The following is a 17,962-nucleotide window of genomic DNA, read 5'->3' on the forward strand; positions in this document are numbered from 1 at the left end:
GGTGCCCAAAATTTGAGCTATACAATCAAATGAATGAATTACTAAAAACAGCACAAACAACATTTTCCAAAAGACCAAAAGAGTGAAAAAGTATATTATATATATGTTATATATATCTATTTATATTTTTCTTCTATTTATTTTTCTTTCAAACAACAATATTTTCTATAATTTTCTTTCGTTCTTCAAAAAGAGAGTGCAACAAATTAGATAAGTTGGAAGTAACAAACAAATCTTCAAATGAAAGAATCCAAACAAATTTCATTTCATCAGATAATCTTGAAAAATTTTTGAATTTAGAATTTAGATTAGATAGATGTTGAGATCGAGTATCTTTTAGAACAGGACATTTTAAAAGAAAATGTAGTTCGTCTTCAACTGCGTTCTTACATAGCTTACACTTTCTGTCTTCAGCTTTAAACCCAATATACCTCCCTCTTTCGATTTCAAGATCATGACAGCTAGTTCTAAATCTTGTGATTATTTGCCTGTCTTTTTTTGAATTCATTTTTAAACATGGTTCAAACATAAAAATATTTTTAAATTTTCTGTAAGTTCTTAATTTATTGTAAATTAGTACACTTCCCAGAACTGCTTTCTAAACTAGCTAGCCAACTTTCTTTAAATGTAATAGTTAAAGATGTTTTTACCTTTTTTAGAATATGGTTTTGTTTAAAGTTTGACTGGTTAACAAATAGATATTCTAAGTCTAAAAAAATAAATATATGTTAAATGCTTCCTATCCAAGATTCCTGGTTATGTTTTTCCATAGAATGAGATAGATTTATGACTTCCCTTAGAATAATATTTGAAGGTTCAATATCTTTCATGAGATGGATCCAATATTTAACCATATTCATTATTACATAATACAGTGTAGGGAGTGAACCTAGTTCTCCTCTACATGCATGTATTTGATGTTTTTATATTTACATATGTATTTATTGTGGATTGGGAAACAAGGCTTGCAACTTGTATTAATCCCTTTCCACTTTGCGGGTGCGAGTGCTGCCTTGAAGCGCCATTAGCCTGCTCTTTTTCGAAATCTGCAAGAATGTCTTGAACATGCAAGAGATATGTCTCTCTCTTAGATAGACTAAATCAGGTTGTTATAGCCCACTATACGGTATACGGTTTTGTCAATGTCAAAGGCAGTACTATTGCGTATATTTGCTTAAATATAAATCCACTTTATTTCTAACTTTCAAGTTATATGATAGTTGTCTCCTTGACAATCACACCAAATCTCTTTATTTTTGTATGGAATGCGTGGGATATAATTACTGTTGTCTATTGTTTATGCTGTACCCCCTTCACGGATAGAACCGAAACACAATCTTCCCGTTCCATATCTGACAAATATTGTTCTAAGTCTGTCAGCTGATGTCCATCGTCTATCCATTTTTGCAGTATTATTTCGGTAGGACTCTTGAGACCTTTTTGTTCTTCTAGCCATCGTATTTCTTCCGCTTGATAGCCTATTTTCTCTGCTAACATTGTATAATCCTTGTCTGATTTGGGGTCGAGCTTTAAAATCAAGCTTTTCATCTGTTTTCTATCCTTAGTTAGATTCCTTTTTAAGGCTAAGGATGATCGCTACAATATATAAAGTTAAGTACGTATAGATAAACAACCGTAACAAAATGATACAAAGATAGACATTATAACAAAGCACTAATGCCACCACTTATTTACAATGTGTACCTGACTTAACAAGAATAATGAGGGAAAGGTTATTACTTTTGTTGTCGTACGACACCACGTTGACAGCACGTTGTATTTAATTAATAAGTGAGAACAATGATTTCTGTCAAAATTAAGATATCAAAACTACATAACTCCAAGGAAAATTTAAAAACGGAAATTCCCTTATCAAATGACTCAAATATTACCATCAAAGGCATGGACAACAACTGTCATATCGCTGACGAGGCTCAACCTGGTTTTATAGAAAGTTAAACCTCTCACTTATATGAATGTTGCATGGAATTGTATATATTAACTTCCATATTGAGCACACATATAGCATTATTTCTATTATATGTGGAACCCAATACTGAAGATTTGACATAGAAATAACAATTATTTTCTTTCATTTCCATACAACTGCAGATGACTAATGGAATGGTCAGATCATAACACTAAAATAAATTAAGTCCGAAGTATTTTTCTTGATAACCTTTTACGCTTAAAGCCAAAACATGTGAAAGTCTATGATGGATAAATAGTAAAAACACGTGAAGAGCTGTTTGACCCAAAGTTAACTATTATAATAGTCAAATCAATCAAGGTCAACTACTCCTAATGTGTTGACCGACCGTGCGAGGGATGTACATTCAGTCAAGGTCGTTAAACACTTCCATCATCTAATGGTGTTATTATATCGATAGTTTTATTTTATTGTTTTTAATATATCAACGGAAAATAAAAAAAAAGAGGTATGTAATATAAAATGTTAGTACTGAAGCACTGTCTACTAAGTAAACTAATCACCGAAACAAGAATCAAAATTAATTGTTTAATAATTATAAGATATTTTGAGGTATAACAAGGAGAGCGCCCCGGACTCATAGAATATAGTGAGTGTTATGCACTAACCATACTCTAGTGGGCTAATAGTGTAGGTAAATAAAGGCAACGGTAGTATACCGCTGTTCAAAACTCGTAAATCTATGGACAAAAAAAACAATATTTGGGTAACAAACTAAAACTGAGGGAAACGCATTAAATATAAGAGGAGTTCAACGACACCACATTAAAATTTAACACACACATTAGACAAAATCCAATTGAATAACAAATATAACATCAAAACCAAATACATGAACCATTTGCACAATGTTGAGGATGTCATGGATGTGAAATTGTCATTACAGGGATCAAGTGTGATTTATAACTTTCTTTCTGAAGTGGGATGTTAAAGTGACGTTGAAGTCTTATCAATTCATTCATTCGTTTTTTCGTTAATGTTTTCCACGTTTGTATTGCATCTGCTACTGAATCACCGTGATGACAGTTTTGTGTAAAACATCTGCTACTGAATCACCGTGATGACAGTTTTGTGTAAAACATCTGCTACTGAATTACCGTGATGACAGTTTTGTGTAAAACATCTGCTACTGAATTACATGACAGTTTTGTGTAAAACATCTGCTACTGAATTACATGACAGTTTTGTGTAAAACATCTGCTACTGAATTACATGACAGTTTTGTGTAAAACATCTGCTACTGAATTACATGACAGTTTTGTGTAAAACATCTGCTACTGAATTACATGACAGTTTTGTGTAAAACATCTGCTACTGAATTACATGACAGTTTTGTGTAAAACATCTGCTACTGAATTACATGACAGTTTTGTGTAAAACATCTGCTACTGAATTACATGACAGTTTTGTGTAAAACATCTGCTACTGAATTACATGACAGTTTTGTGTAAAACATCTGCTACTGAATTACATGACAGTTTTGTGTAAAACATCTGTTACTGAATTACATGACAGTTTTGTGTAAAACATCTGTTACTGAATTACATGACAGTTTTGTGTAAAACATTTGCTACTGAATTACATGACAGTTTTGTGTAAAACATCTGTTACTGAATTACATGACAGTTTTGTGTAAAACATCTGCTACTGAATTACATGACAGTTTTGTGTAAAACATCTGCTACTGAATCACATGACAGTTTTGTGTCGTCAGCATTATACTTATGCTTGTACGTTTAAGGCTGATTTCACTTTCGAATGATGTTTTGAGTTTACTTTGCAAGACAAGGACTTTGTCATATCCGCACCATTCAAACCACAAATTGTATGGCTATTTCTTATTCCCTGATCGGAACTGCAAGAAACCTAGAAATGCACCTATCTATTTTTATTAATCTGGAAATATTTTCTATTGATAGATATCCCTTAGAACACTGGACCCTACTATTTGTACTGTCTATTATTTTGTATGCTTTAAAGAGGGACGAAAGATACCAGAGGAACAGTCAAACTCATAAATCGAAATTAAACTGACTTAAAGTGTTCTTAAATGTAAACATTAATCTGAAAATGACCTGATATAGTAGCAAATAAATATTCTACAGAATAAAGTGTAGTTGTCAAATTTTATAAAAAGGGTTATAAAGCCAAAATAGAATAGTTTCTACTTCAGAGACTGCCTTTACAAAGTCAGAAATATGACAGTTGTTATCCATTTGTTTGATGTGTTTGAGCTTTTATTTTTTTGCCATTTAATTAGGGAGTTTCCGATTTGAATTTTCATTAGAGTTCAGTATTTTGCGTTCTACTTTTTCCCTCCGTAAATAAACTCATCATAGATATCAGGACCTAATTTAGTAAACATGCCAGACGCGCGTTTCGTCTACAAAAGACTCATCAGTGACGCTCGAATCCAAAAAAGTTAAAAAGGCCAAATAAAGTACGAAGTTGAAAAGCATTGAGGATCAAAATTCCTAAAAGTGTTGCCAAATACAGCTAAGGTAATCTATGCCTGAGGTAGAAAAGCCTTAGTTCCAAAATTTGTAAACAGTAAATCTATAAATATAACCATATCAATGACAATTCATATCAGCACAAAAAGTGCTGACTACTTGGGTTGAAGTCATAAAACTTTGCTCAGTGCTCAGAGCACAAAAATCGTGCTCGAAACATGAAATCCAACATTTCAATTGGTTGATTTTCGATTACGAGTACAAAAAAATGACTCGAAAGTTTTATGACCGCAAGGCCTGGGCTTGTAATACCCTCAGGGAAATAAATCTCCACCAGCGGTAGCATCGACCCAGTGGTTGTAAATAAACTCATCATAGATACCAGGACCTAATTTAGTATATACGCCAGACGCGCGTTTCGTCTACAAAAGACTCATCAGTGACGCTCGAATCATAAAAAGTTAAAAAGTTGAAGACCATTGAGGATCAAAATTCCTAAAAGTTTTGCTAAATACAGCTAAGGTAATCTATGCCTGAGGTAAAAAAAAAAAAGCCTTAGTACTTCCAAAATTTACAAAATTTATAAATATAACCATATCAATGACAATTCATATCAGCACAAAAAGTGCTGACTACTGGACTTGTAATACCCTCGGGGAAATAAATCTCCACCAGTAAAAGTATTCAGTTAATAGTTATCAAAGATACCAGGATTATAATTTATTACGCCAGACGCGCGTTTCGTCTACATAAGACTCATCAGTGACGCTCCAATCGAAATATTTATAAACCCAAACAAGTACAAAGTTGAAGAGCATTGAGGATCAAACATTCCCAAAAGTTGTGCCAAATACGGCTTAGGTAATCTATGCCTGGGATAAGAAAATCCTTAGTATTTTCAAAAAGTTCAAAGTTTTGTATACAAGAAATTTATAAAAATGACCACATTATTGATATTCAAAGTAAACAACTATTAACTGTTAAGCTTATCAATAACGTCCATGTTCAAGTCTAAAGCCATAATGACTTGTGCCCACAAGATATGCATTGTATGAAACGCTTGGTCCCAACTCTTGAATGTTTTTAAATTTCTTAAATACGTCCAATATGAACTCTGTGTTTCAATACGTAGCATGCTTAATATTGTACATTCATTATCACTTTCTCTACAGGGGAATGGATGTTTCATTCCGCCACTTTCTTTAACTCAAACACAAAGAATGTTCCTAACGTGACGGTACCCAAATTGCACCTATTTTGTTAAATTTTAAACTACGTTTTTTTTATGATCAAGACAAACATTTCCAATTTGTGTTTATTTTGTAGCTGTAGCCTTCTTTATTATATAGATACACTAATTTGATTTTCAATTCATATGGAATCATAGAAAAATTGGTCTGAACTAACCTCCAAACCATCAATGATTCTGTAATGAGGAGTACCCGAATTGCATCCATGCTTAAGGATGTTCGCGGGTCTAAATCATTTATATAGGATTTCTCTATATTTTTCTATAAATGAACTTTATCTTAACGTTAATAGAAAAATAAAATAAAATAGTGGGGTCACCGATCATTTGCGCTCACAATCTGCCTTCGAAAGAAGCATACATTTTTGTAAAAGTGTTTTTTCTGTTGACGTAATAGGAGAAATAAAGTTAATATCGAAATAAAAAAAGAAATTTATTACAGAAATCGCTCAAATTTTACAGTAATTTAGTTTAAAAAATATAGGCCACCGATGAGTTGAAAAAGATATTTCAATTCTAAAGCCAAAAAATGGCATTTTTTCACCAAAGGGAGATAATTTGGAACTTTTTCAATGATGTATACATTTTAAAAGTCATCTGGGGCCAACACGAATTGATTGTTTTGAATGATTTTTGTACCATATGATAAAGTAACAACTACAAAAGGTAACAAATAAAATTAGTAATGAAACACAAATGTTTAATTTGTTTCTGAAATTTTTGTACCCTCGAGCCTCCTTTAATTTGCATCGTCAAAAGTCGAATAACAGACGTTACAGAGCTTTTGTTTATTTTTTTTCAAATACTTTGAACAATTGAATATTTGTCCATGCTTACTCTTCTTTTTGTAAGAAATGGATACTTAAAACATATTGTATTTGCTAATTTAAAAAAGATGACGTTTTGATGACTTCGCATGTCGAGGTTTTGGTACATTTTGCTTTTTCAGTAAACACGTCATCTGTTATTAAATACTGTGAACGTTTTGTGTAAATATAAATATATTAACCTATGTTGAAGGACATGCATAGTATCAAATCAAAAAAATACAAATTGTCTCTAGGAGATCTTGTAAGATTTCCGCTGCTATTTTGGCTAAATAGGTGCAATTTGGGTACCGTTACGTTATACATGCACTTTCTCATATTCCCTTGTTATTTTTTTAAACTACCGGACAGACATAGCATATTAGATATTACCTATGTATGCCGAATATAATTTGTAGACGCATACAATTTCAAACAACGTTTTTGTTGTGTCAGAAGCTTTGAATTATATTTATAAACCGCGGTGTAGGTCACGCGACGCATTAACCATGGTGTTTTGTTTAATTTTGCCTGTGATAGTCTCAAACCGAACTAAATAGATATTTGTCTAGCTACATGTATAAGTACTTGGCAGGGCCGTAACTGGGGTTTGAATTCATGGAAGGCAGGGGTTTGGGGACCGCCTATTGAGGCCCCAATAGATAGGGGTTGGGGGCCCAGCCCCCGCCGATTTTTTTTCTCTCAGTCAATGGCTAAAAATGACCCGTTTCCCTTCAATTTCCATACTTTAAACTTTCATCAGTTTTGCTTGAACCTGGAAGCAATTATTATGCAAAAACAAAAAAGATTGCTGTTCGATGTGAGCCAAGGCTCCGTCTTGAAGGCCATACTTTGACCTATAATTGTTTACATTAAAATTCATTGTGACCGCTGATTTTTCTCTCTTAGTAAAATGGTTAAATATAACCCGCTTTCCTTCGATTTCCTGACCGTGACTTAAAGAAATTTTTATGCAAACAATTATTATCTGCATTTAAAGATATTTTTTGTTCGAAATCAAACTGGTAAGTTAGAAAAACATATAAAGCAAGATAAAGGATTAATTTTATAGAGGACTTTCAATTTCAATATTGCTGAAAGCTGAAAAGACATGTAAATGACTACACTTTCTATGCTTGTATAAACTTAGTATAGAAAGTCCCTGCAACAAATTGGAGTGTTTAACTACTAATGCATTGACCATAATGTTCTCGTACGATCGGGAGACGTTGAAAAACGACCCAACAGCTGATTTAGCCGGTAATAAATTTCTGATATCTTAAAAGATTCACATTACAAAGGGAATTTCCTCTGCCAAATTGAGCCCCTAAATAAATGCGAATAGTTATGTTTTTTTTCAAAATTGTCAAAAGCAAAGTTTCATACGTGTTCTCGTACGAATACTGAATAACATACGGACGGCCACACGAAGAAGACAAATAAAACAAATAATAAAAAGGTTCACAAAAATCCGTAAAATGACAGGCTTATCACGTATTATGATTACACTGTTAAAACTGTAAACTTGTGTTGTTTATAATATAAATTCAAGTTCTTCGTGTATATATTGTCAATATTTCATTTTATAACTGCAAAAAAAAATTAGATGTAGAAAATTCAGGGGAGGCAGAACTGCCTCCCCTGCCTCATAGGCAGTGACTGCCCTGCTTGGGTACAACGGAATTACTTTATTATTGAACTAATCATTGGTATGGTTTTTTTTTTCTTTTTTTTTTATTTGAATTTATTTCATTTTGAATCTTTCTTGAAACAATATTTCATTAATATTTGGTGATGTATAATTCAAGACTTACATCTTTATATTCATCAGCTATCTTTAAAGTTCTTTTCTTTGGTATAATTTCTTTATCAATACTAGGCTGATGATAAGTAAAATCACACACTATTTTCGTCGATGACATTTCTTTTGGATGAAACAGATATTTGCAGTTTGGAGCTAAACAGTGCCATATACTCTCAAAATCTATTGTCTGTAAGTATAAGAATAAATGATTACATAATGTTTGAAGTGATTGAAATCTATTCTCTGTAAGTATAAAAATGAATAATTACATAATGTTTGAAGTGATTGAACTTTGGAAAACATACGGCTACTTTCTCTCGACCATTAAACTTGGAAGCAACAACCGATGTTCAGAGGAGGAACAAATAAACAAAATACCAGAGGTAACCACACGAACTCACTGAGTACAAAGACCGGTTGTGTCGACAAGTCATGTGAATTCACATTCCGTACAAATGTCATAATCAGGAAAAGGACATAATCTCTTCGGCGACAGATTAGTCTCCACAACTTTGCTTGTTTCTGAATCCGTTTAGTTTCATTTATACTACATATATATATAATACTATGTGATGAATTATTTCATTAAAAATGTTAATTTTATCAAATATACATAAACAAACCGCGAAAACATGTCGTTAGTAAGTTGAGAAGTAGAGACACACGGACATCGAATCGGTTACCGTCGACCAGTTTGTGATATTGACAAGAATTATGTGTATTGTCGATTTCATTCATCTTCCTTATATACTTTGGATGAACATGCTGGACTTTTTGATCGGCAATATATTTGTTGAGTTTGAAGGATAAATAGTCCCATCGACATTCGGTATTCCAATGGGTACTAATTGTGCACGTGCTCTTTTTGTTCTCCTATGAAGCAGAATTCATTCAGAACATTCTAAAGACAAAAAAGCAACTGTACGAAATCCACTTTTAGATATATATTGATGATTTCCAATCACTGAATAACCCATATTTCAGTCAGTACTGACATATATAGTTATCAAAAGTACCAGGATTATAACCAAGTGAGTTTGAAATTTAGGGAACTACTGTTATAATCCATTTTTTGATGTGTTTGAGCTTTATATTTTGCCATTGTATTAGGAATATTCCGTTTTGATTGTTCCTCAGAGTTCAGAATTTTTGTGAATGTCCTTTCTGATACTGGAGGGACTGTTTCATACCTTTATCTTTTCCCCAATATTGACAAAAATGGACAATTTCACACTAAAGTCTATAACAAACGAGATGAATTCAACCTCCAAATTATCAATTACTTGTTTCTCAGCAGTAATATATCCTCTGCCCCGTCGCATGATGTTTATCTCAGTTGTTACACTATTCTTGTACACGTTCACACTATACAAACTTTGTATACAAGATTGTGGACCTTACGACTGAACTGCTCCAACAGTGTTATGAGAAGGAAAGATAAAAAATGATACTTCGAAAATGTTCAAATAAGTAACTTAATTCCATCACGAATTGGTTGATCTAAACGATGTGGCTGTATATAAATTAACTATCGACATTGTGGCTTACCATCAACGTAGTCTAGCCTGTTAAGTACCTCACGTAACCTTTTCCCGAATATGAATGCTTTGTCGAATGTTATTCGCATTAGTATTGCTATACGACCGTACGTGTCTCGATTTTTATACTTTAAGTACTAGTATTTAGTTATGGTGTGTTTTTGTTAGTATAACCAGGAAGATTTGGACTATTTGCGATTACAAATAAATTAAGATCAGACATTATATTTTAAGTGCTAAAGTGACAATTTGTTAATCCGTCTATCTAACCTTTTATATTTCTTTGTGTGTAATTAATTCTATTGTTAAATATATGTTTGTCGTGATGGAAATCACTCTGACCATGACAAGTTAATCCGTTGGACACTAATTCTTTGCTAAAGAAACTGTTTTTATATATGCTTTTGTATGTCATTTTGTAGTCAGTTTAGGTCTTAGGTCTGGTACTGTCCGGACCTTGCTAATAAATATTAAAGTATTGGTATTCCGTCTTTGCATCACTATAACACGGAAAACTTCCGGTTATATATTGGTTGAGGTACCCGCGGCACGATCTTGAGCTAGTTCCCCCCAAACTAGTAAATGGATACCTTCAGAAACAACACTATGGAAGGAACCTGGAATTACCAGCCTTGCAGAAATGGACATCCGTTTCCGATGAGAAAAGCAGATACCTGTTTGGACTTTCTGTGCAAATATTGCGGTAAGACATTGAATGTTTTCACATACCATCGGTGTTATGCAGCTAACGCTTATTGTTACAAGTGCAGACATCATGGACATTTTGCCCGTATGTGTAGTTTTCACGTTAAGTCATGTGAAAACCCAAACCCGAAGAAGAAATCAAAGTCGAAATCCAAAATTCAGAGAGATAGTGACCGTATGAGAACGTTTATTGAGAAGAAGCAAATGTCTCAATTTCCGTTTCAAGGACTTGAGGACAAGGAACTCTCCGCTTTTACGTGCTCCATACAGGACGAATCCGCGAAACAACACATTAACAAGTTGAAAGAGTCTAACCGAAACTTCATCAAAGAAATCGCTGTGCTGAAGTGTGAAAATTCTAAATTAGATACAGTAATACAAGAAAACGTGATGTTAAGGAACAGTTTGGACAATTTAAATTTGGAACGTTTAAAACATGTTCGGTTAATGCAAACGATCGAGCGGGAGTTAGCTGAACATGCAAGTGGAACTAAAAATTTTGAAATAGAAATAGTGCGTTTGAAAGAGGAAAACCGTAATTTAACCAACGCCAGACAACGCTTAACAATGGAGTTTAAAAATACTGACATGCACTACAATCGCATCTTAAATGATATGGAAGACGAAATGCAGAGACTGAGGGAAGAGAACGTAAACAGTAGACACGAGATTCAACATCTAGATACAAAACATTCAAACCGAGGTGCGCTTTCGACCTATGCAATTTGCTCGCGTGGCAATTCGCAGCAACGTCATCGGCGAGGAGGAGGATACCCACGACGATAACAAAATTCATTCGGCAAACTCGGAGACCGAGTTTAGGTGGAGTAGTGGCGAATATAACCAGGAAGATTTGGACTATTTGCGATTACAAATAAATTAAGATCAGACATTATATTTTAAGTGCTAAAGTGACAATTTGTTAATCCGTCTATCTAACCTTTTATATTTCTTTGTGTGTAATTAATTCTATTGTTAAATATATGTTTGTCGTGATGGAAATCACTCTGACCATGACAAGTTAATCCGTTGGACACTAATTCTTTGCTAAAGAAACTGTTTTTATATATGCTTTTGTATGTCATTTTGTAGTCAGTTTAGGTCTTAGGTCTGGTACTGTCCGGACCTTGCTAATAAAGTGTTTGGTATTCCGTCTTTCATTTACTATAACACGAAAAACTCCCGGTTATATTAGTCTTGTTGCAAATTGTGTTATGTTTTTTTTGTGGTTTGAATTATATTTTTTTTTGTATATATTTGTAAAAGTTGAGATAATTAATCAGCTTGTTCAATAATAGGATTTTTAGTTTAAAACAACTATATGCACACAATTCATTTTTCATTTAGAAAAGAAGCCGATATGGTTAGAAAATACAAATAATTACATCATTACTAACATAATTTTATATTTATATTCTTGTAATGGTTAGAGAATAAATAAAGTCATATACCAAAACAAACTTAATTCCAATTGTATATTTTATTTTAGAAATTTACTGTTGGCGTCACTTTTTGTTGCGTTGATACATTTGTGTGAAGCACAGTTCTTAATTCTACTTTGATGAACTGTGTGTTAAAGGTGCCCGTTGTTATTCTGTGGCTTACATGTTGAAATTATGTGACTATAAAACAGCAGTATACCATTGTTCCCTTTTTTGGAGCAGTCTTAGTTTCCGAAGCACAAGTTAAGGAATATGTATTAAATGAATTATAAACTTGAACTTTTTCAATCTATGCAACTGCAATAACAGCATTGCCAAAAACATACCTTACTGGAACCTCCGTCATTTTCCCAGCCGTTGGACAGTTTTGCCAGTTCAACGACGACATCTTTATTGTTGTTATGTATGAACAAGGGTTGTGGTGCATCGGCTTCTTTCATATCTTTTGTAGCTTTAGTTATAGTCTGTCAATGAAAATTAAATCATATTCTGTCAATAAAAATCATACTTGAACAAACCTAATATTTAAGAATACTAAACAAACGTGATATTAACTTTCAAATAAGAGAAGCCCCACAACAATTAAAAAAAAACAACCGACATTGAATGCAACCTGCGATTGAGTTACAAATGATTAAATTATAAAAAAAAACTCATTTTAACTGCAATCGCTATTTCATATAATTTTTTAGTTATATATTTTTTTATAATTACAAGAACGGACGATTTTATTTATTTTCTTTTGTTACATCTTTTTACATCGGACTTGGACTTCTTTTGAACTGAATTTTAATGTGCGTATTGTTATGCGTTTACTTTTCTACATTTGCTAGATGTATAGGAGGAGGGTTGAGATCTCATAAACATGTTTATCATATTCAAACGTATTTGAATTGAATTGAACGTCTGGTCGGAATTGGAAACATAAATGCTGTTGCACATGCAAACTGTACATGAATATCCTCATCAATCTTAACATTCAAAGCAAAACCTACAAACACACGTACTGAAAACTTGTAATCAATACCAACATTTTCGAATGTGGATCAACATTATTTCAACTGTTTATAATGCATGCTACTTTTATTTCATATTAAATCCAATTACAATGATCTAGCTGGAATGAAATACTAATTCGAAGAGATAACATCCGACATTAATATAACAAGGATGTTTACTTTATCATTTCTAATCTGACGACAATGCTATCGGTAAATAAGGCACAATGAAAAATCAACATATGTTAGAAGATTTGAAGAGGAGCATAAATATGTCTAAAGGTAAAAAGTACGACTTTCAATGATAAAAAAAAGTACCTAGCTCTTTTAAATTTATCGCATTAAGTCTACAAAGATGTAAAGAGTTTTAAAATATTTTCAAATGATTAATATGAGAACAACTTTAAGGTATATGTATGGACAGCCAGTGGCGATGGTCTTGATCAATGACAGGCACACAATGTGATGTTAGAATAAGTTTTAAGAAATAAACCTTTTGCGTTAAGTGTCAATTAGTTTGATAAAAAGGAGAACCCTTAATCAAAAGTGTATGCATGATATGATCAAAGACACAATACATTATGTAAGAAATGAAGCAAACGAGCAATTTTTTAACAGAGTAAAAAACCATGTTTAGGCGACACTTATAATGCATTTCGATCTCTCACTATCTTTCATTTCATCTTATTTGACCGGTTTCATGGAATCTGTCCTACCTGGAATCATACTACACAGCTGTTTTTCGTTCGTTTGATGTGATTATGGACTTTCCAAATTGATTTTCCTCTGAGTTCAGTATTTTTGTGATTTTACTTTTAGAGCTTTTGATTTTGCCATTTCATAAGAGACTTTTCGTTTTGAATTTTCCTATGTTTTTTTTCGAAACTATACAACAAATTTGTCAGCATGTATTATAAGGCATTACATGTTTTAGTTATTATTCAACATAGACGCCTACATTGAAATATATTTATGATCGGCTACCATCTTTAATGAAAAATCCCCGTAATTGTCTAATGCCTATTGACAAATTCCATATGAAAAGGGTATGTTGACTGATGTTGACGTTTCATAAAGTGATATACGCATTGATAGGGGTTGTAAATTACATAATTACCATCATTTCTGGTGAAGACTCGTCGATATAATTGTTTATGCAATAGATTCTAACAGTAAACATTTGGTCCATTTGAAAACGAGATGTAAATGCTAGCAATTTTACTGCCTTTACTGCAGTTTTGCCTTCTACACTTTCTCCAGCAAGTGTGTACAAAGTAAAATGTTTTAGAAAAAGAACAACATGATGTTCCGTAATTTCCATTTTATGGACGCCATTTTGTTGTATTTCATTCCATGCACCATCATTCTCATGCAGATTACTTTTGTTACATAGAACTGTTAACTTCCAGTGCAACTCATGGTTAACAGCACAGTGAGGAAAAGATAAACGTACTGGCTTTTCAAAGTAGACAGATGGCTGACACACAACAACAGGGCTCAGCAATGCTTGCGATTTTGTGAGTTTTGGGTACGCAGAAATATCCCATGTTATACCTAGAGTAATTTGAGTATTATTTTTCAATGCTCCATCCGGAATTTCGAGCTTTATTCCCAAGAGTTGAAGATCTCCTCCCGATTTCCCTATCATCTTATGCACAAAAACTCCCTGCTCATTTAACCTATTGCTATCTGGTAGTTCATCAAGATCCATCATCATTGAAGTAGGCCGTCCTTCAAATATAACACTCTGCCTGGTATTTATAATTTCTTTCTCTTCTTTCTGATTGGTTATATCCATATCATCAATTCCCACAAGGTCTGACGAGTTTGTTTTCTCTTTGTAATAACGCTGAGCAATCGCAACAACTTGCGAATCTGGAAGAACATTGCCATATACATTTGTGATTTCTTTCCGAACATATTTTGCGGTTTCTTTCCTTATTTTGATTGTATACCGTGGCCCTGTGAAACTAGAAAGACTTGAATGGCCAATTGTCGGCTGCGCATTGTCAGAACTGTTAGCAGAATTACCTCGAAGTTCTATTGCACTATCGTGTTCCGGCTCCTTGTGTCTCCGCTTAGATTCATCCAGATTACCATATTCATCCTGTTTGGTAACGGCACTAACTTGTAATTGATTTTTTAGCTTATCTAATTGTTCTTCAATGTCATTTAACCTTTTATGATGGTGGACAATCTTGAAGCATAGAAATATCAGAAAACTAATAATACCTATACATAGCAGAATTGCTAGAACAGCGATCACAATAGCAGACACGATTTCGGGTGACTGAAACGAAAACAAAGTTAATATATTATTACTGAACCAATTTAATTTGTAAATTGTTCACCACATCGACACCAATTATAGGAATGATAACATAACAAAGAGTTTGATATGGACATTATTACATGGTAACTGGAATTTTTGTTAGCTACCCTAGTATCTTCTACCAATTGGATACCTCTTGAATGGTGGCTGCAGTGACTATTATAAACGAGGAGTGGAAGATACCAGAGAGACATTCAAACTCATAGATAAGAAATAAACTGACAACGCCAGGGCTTCAAAAGAAAGAGACAAACTGACAAATAACAATACGCAACACATAATACTAAAGACAAAGCAACACGAACAGTTATAACTTTCGGCTTTGTTCTACAACTATGGACCATTTGTTTATTTCTTTGAGTGAACATATTATTCTAGCTATTGCTTTCGGATATGATCTACACCTTAGGACTCTTTGTGTAATTCTTTGAGGGAATATATACTACTATGGCTGTCGGTTATGTTTGTTTAATTTTGTATGTGTACAATGTATATAAACCACTAGCTATGTTTATCGTCTACCCCATCCAGCCACCTCTCGGGACCCTTTTTTAATTATATGAGTGTAAATATGCTGCTATTCATATATGTTGGCTATATTCGACCCACTATGGACCTTAGTTTGATTATTTTATGTTCATATACTACTATGTATGCATATTGATATGTTGTACTGTCCCCTTTTTCGGATTTTTGTTTAATTCTTTGATGTGTATATACTACTTTTCATTGCTTATTGGCTATGTTCTACTATCCCACCACCTAGGTAACTAAGTTTAATACTTTGATGTTAATATACTACTTTCTATTGCTTATTGGCTATGTTCTACTACCCCAACCCCCTAGGGACCTAAGTCTAATTATTTGATGTTAATATATACTACTGAATATGACTGTTGGCTATGTTCTGCCCCATGGGATATTTGTTTTTAATTATTTGAGAGTATATATACTCCCAGTATTGACTGTTATATGATGTTTATATACCACTGGATATGCTTGTTGGTTTTGGGGATCATTTGTTGGACGGCGAAATATTGTAAAATATTTAAATACTGTAGAAAGAAAATAACAAAGATAGAAAATATTTCTTTTTAAAGTCACGCAATTATAGTTAATGCTAACGGTTTATTGGCAGGTATTATATTTCTTTTTACAAATTTGTTTCATGCTCCAATTAATTCTTGTGCATCAGGAAATATTGAATAATTTGCAGATGTTAATTTAACAACTAAATTTTTGTATCCTATATAATGATATCTTTCATGAAAGCCATTTAACTGTTTGTGTGTGTGTAACAGTTTGCATAATATATTTTTTTAGAGGGGAGGTTGAACCTTACTCCTCGACAATTAATGGGGGAAAAAAATCCATAAGAAAACAAATAAAGAGTAGTTTCTGTTCGTTCTTAAAAGCAGTATGTAATATTGTGTTGTTTTTAGCCCAGTCTAGGGGAAAAAGGAAGAAACGTACCCATAAAAAAACTATTCATAAAAAAAACATTTCACAAGAAGAAAATATTAATATTAATTTATTAAGAGGTCAGACTGTTTAACTGTTTATCAAGTTATTTATCGTTATATTATCGTTTAGTTCACCATGTGGTAAGGCGAAATGATAGAAGCAGAATAACATATCACTTACCATCGTTTTCTCTTTCTCTAGACATCTAAATTAAAGTACACTGTACATGTTATCTCTCACGTCATTCTCATCATCGTAGGTGTAAGAGATGAGGAAGTATTTATTGTTTGCGGGTATTTAACAGATGCCCGCGTACCTAACCAGGAAGCTATGAATTTTAAAGTAAGAAAGTTTTATTAATCATTTAAATCTGATGAGCGCTAGACTTATGTTTTACCTTACGTATGTTCTTTGGATTTGTGTAGGTGTGGGGATATGAATTTAGTAAGATAAACTAGACAACAACATAACAACAAAAGCAGTCAAAAGATATCTAGAAAGGACACGTACAACATTCTAACCAAAAACAGATTACAATATCATAAATCGACCTCTAGATTATTCTGAGTCATTGTCAAAGAACTAAACAGAAGCCAGAAGCCATTAAAGATGTGCTTCAAATGTCCATTTAAATTTAAAAACACAACGCTTAATATGTATTTGTCTAACAGAGCCCCATAGACTCTCCGCTTATCTAAACTAATTCAAAAGTCGTAAATATTAGATATGCAATTTCAATTTTATAAAACGGTTATTTATAAGTATTCTACATGCACAAACTAAACAATATGCAGCATTACTTCCTTGCATTGAGAAAATACAATTGTTCTTTGACTTTGGTGACCTTGCAGATTAACAGATAGATTTTGGTCATGTACGAAACAAACCGTATTTAAATAATTAATTACCTTAACAATACAAAAAATAAATTTACTGGTTTATTGCGGGTGGAAGTCTTTTATTTCAAAACTTAATTTATTGCGGACTGTGACACAAAACACATAATTATACATATACATTAGTCCTGTAACGCTGTACTGATGTTTTGGTTTCAAAATTATTAACATTGCACCTTTGTGTTTAGAGGGCCACCTGTTAAAATATTTATAAAATTCGGATATAAAAAGAGAACACCTGCTGATTTCCAAATTATTCAAATCAAACGTTCCGGAAATTTTAGA

At 32.9% G+C, this 17,962-nt stretch overlaps 1 protein-coding gene across 1 annotated transcript; it reads right to left on the minus strand.

Annotated features, from left to right (window-relative positions):
- Positions 1 to 571: 571 nt before the first annotated feature.
- On the minus strand, positions 572 to 17,095 carry LOC134712847 (UNC5C-like protein). Its single transcript, XM_063574810.1, has 5 exons — positions 16,962 to 17,095; positions 14,103 to 15,275; positions 12,314 to 12,451; positions 8,313 to 8,489; positions 572 to 1,596 (listed from the first exon to the last, which is right to left on the minus strand). The coding sequence occupies exons 1-5, from the start codon at positions 16,962 to 16,964 to the stop codon at positions 1,291 to 1,293; spliced, it is 1,797 nt and encodes a 598-aa protein (XP_063430880.1). The 5' UTR covers positions 16,965 to 17,095; the 3' UTR covers positions 572 to 1,290.
- Between the last annotated feature and the right edge of the window lie 867 nt (positions 17,096 to 17,962).

This window comes from Mytilus trossulus, chromosome 3 (genome assembly GCF_036588685.1).
Source record: "Mytilus trossulus isolate FHL-02 chromosome 3, PNRI_Mtr1.1.1.hap1, whole genome shotgun sequence".
NCBI classification, from domain to species: Eukaryota; Metazoa; Mollusca; class Bivalvia; order Mytilida; family Mytilidae; genus Mytilus; species Mytilus trossulus.